Source organism: Sinocyclocheilus anshuiensis, unplaced genomic scaffold (assembly GCF_001515605.1).
Source record: "Sinocyclocheilus anshuiensis isolate Anshui unplaced genomic scaffold, SAMN03320099.WGS_v1.1 scaffold2373, whole genome shotgun sequence".
Lineage (NCBI taxonomy): Eukaryota > Metazoa > Chordata > Actinopteri > Cypriniformes > Cyprinidae > Sinocyclocheilus > Sinocyclocheilus anshuiensis.
This window is the reverse complement of record NW_015551030.1, coordinates 72,697-85,638: the sequence shown is the minus strand read 5'-3', so window position 1 is coordinate 85,638 and position 12,942 is coordinate 72,697. Positions and strand designations below refer to the sequence as shown.

At 42.8% G+C, this 12,942-nt stretch overlaps 1 protein-coding gene across 1 annotated transcript in view; it reads left to right on the top strand.

The window, feature by feature from the left end:
* Nucleotides 1-1,574: 1,574 nt before the first annotated feature.
* The window catches only part of LOC107661177 (E3 ubiquitin-protein ligase TRIM36-like), a 16,091-nt gene continuing 4,723 nt past the window's right edge, over nt 1,575-12,942 (top strand). Inside the window, exons 1-9 of the mRNA XM_016450654.1 lie at nt 1,575-1,722; nt 2,005-2,245; nt 2,978-3,090; nt 6,246-6,374; nt 6,451-6,597; nt 7,948-8,043; nt 9,450-9,703; nt 10,952-11,073; nt 12,532-12,869. Of these exons, the coding sequence (XP_016306140.1) occupies nt 1,699-1,722; nt 2,005-2,245; nt 2,978-3,090; nt 6,246-6,374; nt 6,451-6,597; nt 7,948-8,043; nt 9,450-9,703; nt 10,952-11,073; nt 12,532-12,869 (1,464 nt within the window). The 5' untranslated portion in view covers nt 1,575-1,698. The remainder of the gene's footprint in view (nt 1,723-2,004; nt 2,246-2,977; nt 3,091-6,245; nt 6,375-6,450; nt 6,598-7,947; nt 8,044-9,449; nt 9,704-10,951; nt 11,074-12,531; nt 12,870-12,942) is intronic.

The following is a 12,942-nucleotide window of genomic DNA, read 5'->3' as shown; positions in this document are numbered from 1 at the left end:
CACTCACTCACACACACACACACACTCTCACACACTCTCACACACACACTCTCTCACACTCTGTCACACACACACACACTCACACGTCCTTGTTCGTCTGTACTGTTTCTTTTGACTCTTGAATTACATAATGTAAGATTGAAGATATTGGCATACACAGAAGTCTTAAAGTTTAAGATTATTATTTCATTATGCATAGCCACTGAATGGAAATGTCTGAATAAAACTCTTGTTCTTTTGACAAATATTTTGCCTGTCTGGATCTGCTAGAATAAAGGGAGATATTCCAGAGATTCTTCTTCACTTCAGCTATTTTGACTTTGTTGTCACACATAAGAAACACAAATGCGTTTACAGGACGATGATGTAGAATTATGGTTCAAAGATGGTTTGGATTTAATGTCAAACCTTCAAAACATCAAATGGCTCTAAAGGCCAGCGCTGTGCTGCATGTCTCGTCAGAGAGAGGACAAAACACGGATATAAAAAGGCAATATTTGTGCCGTTTCTGTTTTACTCGACAGTTTTGAAGCGCTGCGTGTTCTGAGATATGCTCCTGATTCACCACAGAATAAAGTACATCTGTTCAGAAAGAATCTGAATGACCTACATATGTACTGAAATCATATATGTCATGTTTAATGAAGTAAATCTGCCATCTGCTGTGCTCCAGCATCATCTGAATCTCCTGAAGGATCATCCTGCATGACACACGGTCAAAATACAGCCTTTGCTGGGTTACATGGTCTTAGACTGTGTACAGTATTTATTCATCATCAATATTTCAGCATGTCTACACAAACACAAAGCAGAGCTGATTTTGTCCTGCTTCTGCTCTCATAAGCATTTCGACATGCTTCTGTCTTCACACACACACACACGTGCTCAAATGAGCTTTAGTTTCAGTTAATCTGACCTGATGAAAGTTTCATCAGACGCAGATCTACACAAAAGAGCTGTCAGTCCCGCGAGGCCACGCCCACCGAGCGGCCGAATGGGCGGAGTCTCGCGTCTTCAAGATCATCCTGGAGTTGAATGAAATTTCTGTTCGTGACAGAAGCTGTTCCCGCGCGGATGATGCCGACACGAGGAAACAGATAATCAGACGAGCATCATCATCTTCATCATCTCCGATCGATCATCCTCAGGATGTCGGACTCCGAGATGTCAGAGTTCGCGAGTATCGTGGAGCGCATCGAGAGAGGCGAGGTGAGGTCACAGCCAGCATGAGACGGAACGATGAATCGTTACATATGATAATACTAATTATTATTGTGCTATTATGTTGGTGCTTTATAATCGCTCATTCATCCGCCTCTGATGTGCTGTTGTCAAGATCCTGTTCATGTGACGTCACTGCTCCACCTTGCCTTTTTTCCATCATTTATAATAATGTTGTCAGTGAACATAAGAGGTTATTTGTCGGGCGTGCTGTGAAGAATGTAGCGTCGGCTTGGATACAAATAATGATTCGTATCAAGTATAATGTGGCGTTCTGTCGCGGGCCCCGCCCCTTATTTAAATACCCGATAGTTTCGCTGCAGGGTTGCTATAGTGACGGCCGATGGCTCCGCCCACATTCGGCTTGTTCGCGCGTTATCGGCGCGTCACGTTGTTCGATTCGTCCTCGATCTGCGAGAGTCTCTCATTTGCGAAGTTGGATCCGGATCGCGGAGCTTGTCCTTCATTCTGCTCGCGATGTCCAGGCGAAGCTCGCTGCTAGTAAGTCCGTGAATCCGGTTCTCCTGAATTAAACCACTGTTGTTTGCTGACGGAAAGTTGAACCGGTTGTTTTGAGTTTATTTAATATATACATATTTTTAAATGCTTTTTAAATAAAACAAGCCTTGTAGACGTTCGTCTTTGTGACAGAGTTTAACAGCTGGTGAGTCGTACTTCTTACGCTTGAAACAGAAAGGCGAAAGTGAACAATGGAAGTAGTTCCCCAAACACGCGTCGTCTGAGCGCCGCGAGGACGCTGAAGCCCGAGTTTGTGTTCCGCAGGTGCCGATGAAGAGCATCGAGCGGGAGCTGATCTGCCCCATCTGTGCCGAGCTCTTCACACAGCCGCTCATCCTGCCCTGCCAGCACAGCGTCTGCCACAGATGCGTCAAAGAGCTGCTCATGCCCAACCACGACGACTCGTTCAGCACAGACGCCGGATCCGAGAGCTCGAACCCGGGCAGCCCTCGCGCCAGAGGCCCGTCCCCCAGCACGGAGAAGCTGGAGCGCCTGGTGCGATCAGGTAACCCTCGAGCCTGGATCCACCTCACAAACACAAACAGTTCTCACTACATAATGCAAGATTTGAGGCTCCTTCGATCCGAAAGGCGCGTGATAAATACACTTTATTGATGTTCATTTGCAATGAATGGAAGAGGTGTGAGTTTGCATCTGAATCTAAATTAAACAGCAGAATTTCAGTATTTTTGTCTTGTTGAACAACCTTAAATCAATATATATTTACAGAATTTAAGTGATAAATTGAACAAGTGAGCTTATGCTTAAAACAAGAACAAATATCTGTCAGCGGGGAATGAAAACTTTGTTCTTGTTTTTAATCAAACTCACTTCATTTTGATCAATTTCTCATAAAACAAGACTTCATATCTTAAGTCATTATGCTTTGCTTTTCAAGTAAATGTAAATTGATTTAAGAATCTTTAGACATTTGCACTGCAAAACGGAACAAAACTAAATAGAATTTGGGTGAGAATAAAAAAAGCTGATTAAATGACATAAGCTTATGTTTTATGGTTTAAAAAACGTCTAGTTTATTACTTGCTCAATCAGTTTTGGTCTGCTGTGTTTGTGTCTTTCCTTTTACACTGTTGGCTTTCATTGCAGTTTTTCCCCAAGAAATGTGATGCTGTTTTCATGTTCGTACAATCATTGGTTGTGAATCAGGTTTCACTCCACTTCTGTTCACGTTTAACCATTGTTAGTCTTGTTTCACTTTTCTCTCTGTTGCCTGCAGCCTCGCTGAGGAGGTCGTTTGGAGGGAGAGGTAGATGTGGTTTACGTAATTTAATTAGCTGTAGTGAGTACTGTGTCTCTAGAACGCTCTCTTCTCGTGCACAATGCTTTTCGTAAGTGACGGAGGAACGGATCACGAGTAGATGCAGCTGCCGCTTAAAGGGGTAGTCGTGAAAAAATGAACATTTTCTGCTAATTTACTCATCCTCAGATTATCCAAGATGTAGTGGCTTTTATTTCTTCAGTAGAGCAGGAAAGAAGATCTTTATCTGAAACTGTGCTCATTGGTGATTCATAAAATGCAAGTCGACGGCTACCAGCACTTTGAGAGTCAGAAACGCATATAACAGACAACACAGAATGAATCCCTGTGGCTCCTGACGATATATTGAGCTCTTATGAAGCGAAACGATTAGTCTGTGCAATAAACATTATTTACAGCATTATTACCTGTAATCCAGAGCCTCAGGCAAACGGTCCGGTTCACGAACGAATCAACCAATGTTATGAGACTTAAACGTAAACTTTTGTCTCTCGCGATAAGTCATGGCAACGGATTTTGGCTATATTTACTCAAAGGAGGCTTATGCGTATATCTTTACAGAAGCAGCAAAGAGAGCCGCTTCAGAAACGTGCGTGGCGCGGCTGGAATAAACCATAGCCTGTATAAAAACATAAACACAAGCATTGAGTGGCCGTAATCAGCTTCAGTGACCGTATCAGAGCCACACTGCGCCGCAGACGTGTGCAGTGTAAATTGTCTTTAGCATTAATAGCAGGGAAAGCCCCTTATACTGGAGTGTGGCCACTTATGAAGTGTTTCTTGGAGGTTATAGTACATTGAAGAATGATCATATGACTTTTTACATACGCCATGTGACCTGTAAATGCGAAAAAGCCGTTTCCATTGCAGTTTTGCGAAATTATTCCTTTTTCGCATTGCCTGAAAAACCACCTCATGCGAGCGTAAAAACTTTTTTGCGATATATGGGCGTTTTTGCGAAATTGACGCGTTTCCATTAGGCGTATTTTCAATTCGCAATTTCAATTTGCGCAATTTGAAGGGTAATGGAAACGCGCCTAGTGACTGGAAATAATCGCCGAAACACCGGCGAATCTGATCCTGTGATGAACGAACTGATTCCTCCAACAGTCACTGAACTGAGGAAACAGTTCGACTCGGACCGAACACCGATGAGCCGCTGATCTGCGCATGCGTGAACTGAACACTGTTTATGTAAAAAGGTGAGCTGATGAAGACTAGTTTATATGCTTTAGACATGAAAACATCTGCACTTCACATCATTATTGGGTGATTTAATCATATAATTGCGTATACGTGACGTCACTGCGTGATTACATAAACTAGTGAATCATTTATTTTAACTGGTTCATTGAAACAAACTGTCTTAAAATAATTAATGTTCAGTTTCTTGCACAGACTGATCGTTTCGCTTCACAAGACCTCAATATATCATCAGGAGCCGCGGGGATTCATTCTGTGTTGCCTAATGTGCTTTTTTGACTCTCAAAGTGAAGGTAGCCGTTGACTTCACCAATGAGCACGGTTTCAGCTAAAAATCTTCTTTACTGTTCTACTGAGGAAATAAAAGCCACCTACAGCTTGGATGGTCTGAGGAAGAGTAAATTAGCAGGAAAACTTTCATTTTTGGGTGAACTTTCCCTTTGAAACTCTCGTGAGCGTCCGCTGAGCTGACAGACGCCCGGATCAGATCTAGCAGTGCGTCTGCGACTCCTGCACAGAACCGTGAGAACGCGTGTTTAATGTTGCTGTGGAGGAACACAGGAATCCCAGAGCGTCCGTGAGGGAAGAACATCTCATGCAGAGAGAATATTCAGACATTTTTCTTCTAGACAACAGCAACTAACTAAATGGCAGTGAACTAGCAGTATGTTGTATAAAGAACTTCTCGTCACATAATAATCTTCCGTCTCTTGTGCTGATGGGCCTGTTTCTGGTCTGAGCGGTTATTTTCCCCTCTCATTGCGGCAGCATCAGCTCCCAGCATGCCTCGCGGCGCAGCACACTCACGGCTTAAGTACACGCTTTATTTCAGTCATGCTCGCTCCCATGTGCCGATCTGAACCCGGCGCTCGCTCAGATCTCGGTCCACGTTCATCATCATGCTGTAGCGCGTCCGCATGCGTCGCCTCCTTCCATCTGTGCTGCACGTGTGTCCTGCTGCATCCGACGGTGTGATGCTGTCTGTCCTTTGGTTTGTTTGCATTTCACTTTGCTGTTCTTTGTCATCAGTGCTTGCTGGAGAAGTGATTTCTTTCACCCTGAAATTATTTTCCCGTAAAAGCCCATGACACTGACCTGGACGATCTGGAGGTTCATCTCACTTTAAAGCTGCTGTGTGATCATCTGTCCGTCGCTGGCAGTAGAGATGCTTAGAAACTGAACAAAGGCTGAAATTCTTGGCACTGAATGTAACTGTGATTAATGATGGATGTGTTGACCGTAAAGAGGTCACGCTTACAGTAGAAACTCTAGGTTAGGGTTGGGTTACGCTTGTTTAGCTCAGCGTCTCATGCTACTGTTTACACAATCAAAGACGTTCCTGCCACTGTTCCTTTAGAAGAGGAAAAATAAGCATTTTGTATTCTTAATGTAAGCGGTATTCTAAAGTATGATATGTTGTTGGAGTGTAGATCGCATGGTGGTATCACAACCTGAGGGAAGAACAAGTGCAATCAAAATAATCAGGTTCAGTTTTCAGCCCAGTATGTCCAGAATTTCCGGTTTTGGTTCTAGAAAAAAGAATCTTAATTTCGGTGCATCACTAACTGATTCTTGAGGAGTGAAACACGGACGCTTCACAACACTGAACACTTCGCAGCCAGACGTGTCATCTTCTGACTCCACCAATGACGTGGCCATCTGTTAGGCTGAGTGAGCAATGGAAGACGGAGTGTTTGTGGAAACCTGTCAGGAAATCATCTGTGAATGATCAGTTCTGTTTGGGGGAGAAGAAACGACGCACCGCAGCTTTAAAAAGAGTGACCTCGATCTCATTCAGCACTGTGGAATAGATTACAGACAGGCCTGTCATTCAGTTTTTTGCTGAAAATTAGTTTTTAATTGCCATGTTTTCATCTTTTGTTTCTCGTGTCCAGATCACTGTCTGCTGTTGTGCTGTGTTCAGTTTGAGTCACTCCACGTGTGTCTGACCTTTTTTGATCATTAGTGCTTCATTGTGTGTGTGTGAGAGCGTGTGTGTGTGAGAGCGTGTGTGTGTGAGAAGGAGGCCACCAAGAGCTGCATGGACTGCAAGGCCAGCTTCTGCAACGAGTGCTTCAAGATGAACCACCCCTGGGGAACGCCCAAAGCCCAGCACGAGTACGTGGGACCCACCACCAACTTCAGACCGAAGGTCCGTATCAACCGAGCCACCGCTGCGCTATATCAGCTGCTGTCCTTGATCTAACCCTTCAAACCCTGGGTTCCAGGTGCTCATGTGTCCCGAGCACGAGATGGAGAAGGTCAACATGTACTGTGAGGTGTGCCGGCGTCCCGTGTGTCATCTGTGCAAGCTCGGCGGATCTCACGCTAATCACAGAGTCACTTCCATGAGCAGCGCCTACAAGATCCTGAAGGTGCGTCCAGTGTAATAACATTCATCTGTCCATGTTCAGAAGAGCTCTTAAAGAGCTCACAACTGAGCTTTTATTTTATAATGTTTCCTGAGGTGAACTATGGAAGCTTGTTTCTGCCACAGAATAAAAAAATGTAAAGATAATTGCAACTTTTTTTTATCTGACTATTCTGCCTTTTTTTCTCAGAATAGCAAGTTTACATCTCAAAAAAAAAATTCTTGCAATTGCGAGTTCATATCACGCAATTCTGACTTTTATCAGGGTTTATATTGAGTTTGTATCTCACAATTCTGACTTTCTAACTCGCAATTGTGAGTTCTTTTCTCAGAGTTTATATTTGAGAGTTTATATCTTACAATCGTGAGGAAAAAGTCACAATTACTATTTTCATAATTTTCTATTCAGTTGCAGAAACAGGCTTCCATAGTGAACTTATAATGTTAGTAGGAGTCATAATTTAGAAATAAATGGCCATTTTCTACCCTGATTTTATCCCTGTAATATGAACCGTTTAAATGGGCGTGTCTCTTTAAGACTTCAGTGTAAACCTCCACTGATGTGATTGGTCAGCGTCTCTGCATATGAAATGAGTATTACACAGGGCTGCACAAATCTAATTTCTAATCGCGATTACAATTACGATTTAATCGTTCCACTTATGCTATTCTGAGTGCTTAACATATGTTTTTTCTTTCTACAGGTTATCTTAAGCGTTTTTCCATTGATTTAGTTTTAGTATAACATTATAACACCATGCATATTTTTAGAAGAAGAAACCAAACCAATGTGTAGTTGATATTTGAGGCTTAATACTATAGAGAAGCAGTAAAAGTTTTCCAGTTTGAATGTTTTCAGCTCGTTTATATTCATATAAAGCTATAGAATGCAGTTGCTTCAAACAATGGTATAAACATCATTGAATATAAATTGATAATCATAATAAATAATCACATTTACAGTTTCAAGGGAATAATCAACAATTATGATTTTTGACCTCTTGTAGGTCTACAAGATCAAGTCAGTTTTCTCAATTCGTGACCCTTTTAAAGTATTCATGGCTGAAAACAAGCGCTATTGTGTTTCTGGTGGATAGATTTGTCCGAGGAGGGACCGAGCTCAATCGCTCCGGCTCTGTCAGCATCTGCTGAGTCAGAAATATTAGACGACTGCAAACAAGAGCCGTCACTCATCCATTTTTAATGCAATATTTCTATCTTAAGATGTTCTGTCCAGGTCCCGGGGTTGTAGATGCTCTCAAAAGCTGTATTAGGCGTCTCTCGCTGTCCGGAAATCATGTGGGAGGTCGATTTTTCCACCGTGTTCTAATGGGCTTAACTCTTCTGTCAACAGGACAAGCTATCGAAGAGTATCCATTACCTAATTAGCAAAGAGGACCAAGTGAGGACTCAGATTTCTGAGCTGGAGGTGATGATGCGTCACACAGAGGTAACGGCGAGCTCATTTCCTGCTTGATCCTGATTGGCCAGAACAGTCGGAACAGATGTGACTGAAGCTCCCTCATTGGAGCGTTCATTCAGAGAAGTGTTTTATGCTGCTGTTGATGTCATATTTATGTTCTGTTTATGTCCACGAGCTCTTAGCGTGGATTAAATGCGTTTTTAATGTTGGCGTGTTGAATGGTTTGGTGTGGGAAGTTCTTTTTGCTGTTACCCGCTTAAAGGCTAGCTCGCGACAAACGGCAGCATCCAACAGCTGTCGGGTTTCTCTGAACTCTGTTCATTCTCAACACCAGTGTCGGGGAAAGTTACTTTTAAAAGTAATGTTACAGTATTGCGTTACTCCATAAAAAAGTAACTACTTGTGTTACTTGGTTACTTTTTATGGAAAGTAATGCATTACGTTACTTTAGCGTTACTTTTTCTCATCTGATCTGGGCTTGTTTAATCATTTTTAATAACAAAAAACCCAAATTTAATCTTTTTGGCAGCTGTAAAGGCCCTTTCACACCAAAAGTAGTGATGATGATCCTCAGGCTGAAGGAAACGCCTCTGATTTCTCTCAACATGTGGACAGCAGAGCTGTCAGTGAAATCAAGTAACTTATTTGAAAAAGTAACTCAGAAATTTTCTTGTAAATTTAAAAGTAATGTGTTACTTGAAATAAGTAATCTGAGTAATCTGACTCGTGTTACTTGTGATGCGTTCCCCCCCAACACTGCTTACCAGCATTCATTCTGAGGTAGTGTTAATTTCATTAACGAAATCTGACCAAAAATGTTCATCAACTAAGGTTTTTCTCTTGACGAAAACGAGACAATAATAAGGTCATTAAACGATAACTGAGACTATATCAACATGCAATAAAAAGACGAGACTAAAATGTAGTTAAAAGCGCGAAAACTTAACCAAAACCTTTTTATTTTTGTTTAAAAAAGTGGAGCTGAGACATTTCAGACTGCTGTGCAAGACTCTATTACGCGAGCGTTCATGTTTGCGGTTGCCAGAGATCAAGAGCTCAAATCCCCCAAACAGAGCTTTTCTGTTAAACGGATACATATTCTTCCCGGCTTCTAGCTTTAAGCAATCTGGTCATTTGGAATTATTAGTAATTTCTCTGTTATAATATTTGAGAGTAGGATTGTGTTACGCCAGTTTTCATAACGTAGACAGGGCGAGTGTAATATATCTGAAATCTTTTTTTTAAATTTTTTTTTTATGTTTTGTTCCCTTGACTTCCCTGTTTATTTTCAGTAGGGAAATTAGTTTGTCTGTACTGCTAACTCTCAAAATACTCCTAAAGAACCAACATGAAAGATATCATGATAAGGAGGTGGTCAGTGTATTTGCATGACGGCAGCAGGATCATTGTCACGGATCTTCCTCTGAACGCAGGAGAACGGGCAGCTCGCCGAGAGATGCGCCAACGAACACTTCGAGCATCTCTTCGAGACGCTTCAGGAGCGGAGGACGGAGATGCTGCGCTCCATCGAGCAGAGCCGGAGTCTGCGGGTGGAGCGTCTGCGGGCGCAGGTGGAGGAGTACCAGGGCATGCTGGAGAACAGCGGCCTTGTGGGATACGCTCAGGAGGTGCTGAAGGAGACGGATCAGTCCTGCTTCGTCCAGACGGCCAAACTGCTGCACGTCAGGTTCGGCCTCGACTCGTTTAGCCTCGAGACACGTGACTGTAATCCAGAGGCTTTGTCCTCTGGCTTGTGTTTCTAGATTTAAACAAGGCTCGGTTCATTCACTGTAATCCTGATCTCTGTTAGTCCACAAAGCTGCTTTGCCGTTCACTTTCCCACAAACCCTGAGTCACTGCTTTGGATTCGCCACATGGGTTTACAGCTGGTAACAGTAACGCTTTTAGACAATACAGATCGTTTCAAAGCAGCTTCAGAGTAATGAATCGTGTCGTTAATTTAGATGATTTAAAACACTTAAGACGACTTCCCAGAGAACTAGATGAAGTTCATCAAGACAAACTTAACGTTGGCTTGAGAAAGCCTTGCCTGAAAGATTGAAGTAGTTGTAAAAGCTTGAAGTTTTAAACCGTTTTAAAGATTGAAATGATAGAAAGATTAGAAATATTACGTAGGATGGAAGCTTAAATTAGTCTATATGTGAGACCCTGCAGCACAAAAGCAGTGTTAAGTCGCTGGGTATATTTGTAGCAATAGCCAACAATACATTGTATGGGTCAAAATTATACATTTTTCTTTTATGCCAAAAATCATTAGGATATTAAGTAAAGATCATGTTCCATGAAGATATTTTGTAAATTTCCTACCGTAAATATATCAAAACTTAATATTTGATTAGTAATATACATTGCTAAGAACTTAATTTGAACAACTTTAAAGATGATTTTCTCAATATTTAGATTTTTTTGCACCCTCAGATTCCAGATTTTCAAATATTGTCCTATCCTAACAAACCATACATCAATGGAAAGATGATTTATTCAGCTTTCAGATGATGCATAACTCTCAATTTCCAAAAACTGACACTTATGACTGGTTTTGTGCTCCAGGGTCACATATGGCCTAGAAATGATGGATGGATAGAATGAGTCTCGAGGGCTTCAGTGAGTTTAGATTTGAATGCTTATCAGTTGGAGTTTGAAGAGTTTTGACTCATCTGATGTAAGTCTGGGATTTTTTCCCGGGTTTTCATCGTCATTTTTAGGAAAACCCTAAGTCCTTTCTCAAGCCAACGTAATGAATGGAGCTGTTCCTCTGGGATCTGTAATGCACTTCTGATACTGTAGTACGGTTCTGATTTTCTCTCTGATTGTATCTTGTATGCATGTAATTCATAAACTCATTACTGCGGAGCTGTTGGGAAACATCCACTTTATTTCACGTCAGTTGAATGACTGTCGTTTCTGTTAACAGGATTCAGAAAGCCACCGAGTCTCTGAAGACCTTCCAGCCTGCGGCGACGCCGTCGTTTGAGGAGTTTGTGCTGGACACGTCGAAGGAGGAGCTCTTACTGAAGGAGCTGAGCTTCAGCGGCGGTGAGACTCCTGAGCTGTTCACTTACAGGCTTTCTGAAGTCAGCGTAACGTCTCTCGCTGACCTGTCCTGGGGTTAAAGGTGAACGATCGGGGTTTCTTGTGTTCCTCTACATGTGTTCGTCAGTGCTGCTGAGCAAAGGCTCTCAGGGAGCAGATGGAGAATCGGTGTGGCTTTATCCTGCTGTGCACCGTTAGGCTCCTCGTTCCTCCAGCTGGAGGATTTTAACATTGTGAGACACGTTTAGATGCTGACCACAGAAACGCAGGAGGTTATTGATCAGCGCTAATGCTGCTGATGGCTGGAATCTTTATCATTGCAGCTGGAATGCGATTGGCTGAATCGTTGACGAGGCAAAACTCAGCGATGCTTTTCCATCGTCAGCTTTAATTCTGCCGCAGTACAACAGATTCTCTCAGCTTCCACTGCAGGTTTTTCCCCAGCCATATTTCCTGCTGCTGCCGTCTCACGGTCTCTTCCGTCCAGATTAATGCGTCTCCTGTTTGGATCAATAGCTTGTTATTCACAGAGAAGTGTTTCGGGCGTCGTGCCTGGGCTCTTGGCAGACCGGCTGGCCGTGACAGGCCCCATCTCCACGGCGACCAGCGGGCCTCGTCCTCGGGGTCACGTGTGTCTCGCTGTGTTGGAACAGTTTAAGGAACAATGGCAGGACTCTGAGAGACAGCAGATTTATGCTGCATTTCACAGCAGATGCATAAAGATGCGGCACTTGTTAAAGTCACCTTTATTTCAACAGCGCTTTCAGAATGAGTCAAAGCAGATCAAAATAGCAGAATCAGTGATGGAAACTCAACAGCAGCTCTAAAAGACAATAGAGTCATTATTCAGATCAATAGCAGTGTGAAGTTATTCGATCAGCTATAGGAAGTTCAGCTCGAGTCAGTTCAATGTTGATTGAATTATGTGAGCAGTTAGATTTATCTTGGTCCTGTGTCCCTTCAGTTACTGTGTAATCATCAGAAGCCCCGTTGCTTGTTCGTTTCTAAAAAATGTCTTTGTAATTTGTGTGCATTTAGAGCAGGGTTTCCGGCAGGTCCTTAATAAGTCTTACATTTGATTTGTCATATTTATGGCCTTTAGTATGACAAAAGTCTTAATTATCATTTTAAGAGGTCTTACATTTGGGAATGGAAAAACAGAGATGCCGCTCTATGCACAAAGGCTATGACTGATTAAATAAACATGAGTGCTGCACATTTAAAAGTCAAAACATTTCACATTCAACAGGATCATATATTGATGTATGAGAAAATAAACCAATTTCAATAAATATGTAAATATTGAATAAAACAAGTATTGAGTAAACTTGCAGTTATCCTGTTTTGCCGTTAAATGTGACGTAGCCAAGAGTGTGACTGTGATTGTGTTTTGCATGAGGCCAGATGCTCGTGAAGAAGACACTCTGTGCTGACTGAAATTTTCATCCTTTCTGTCTTCAGTTCCTGCGCCTCCAGTGATCGATCTCTCTCGCTGCTGCGTTTATAACGAGGGTCTGATCCACTGGCGGCTGTCTGAAGACTCTCTGCCCACCGATCATCACATTGTGGAGTTCAGGAAGCTGGGGGCTGAGGATGAGGAGGAATCCCGCTGGAGCGCAACTGAGCGTGTTTACGGCTGCAGCACGGTGGTGTCTGATCTGGCCGGCAACGCTCGCTACGCTTTCAGAGTGAAGAGCTGCCGTAACGGTGTGTTCAGCCCCTGCAGCCCTGAGGTGTCCTTCCACACGCCTCCAGCGCCGGGTAAACGCGCGCGCGCGCACACACACACACACACACACACACACACACTCTCGCTCTCTCGCTCTCTCGCTCTCTCTCTCTCTCTCTCTCTCTCTCTCTCTCTCTCTCTCA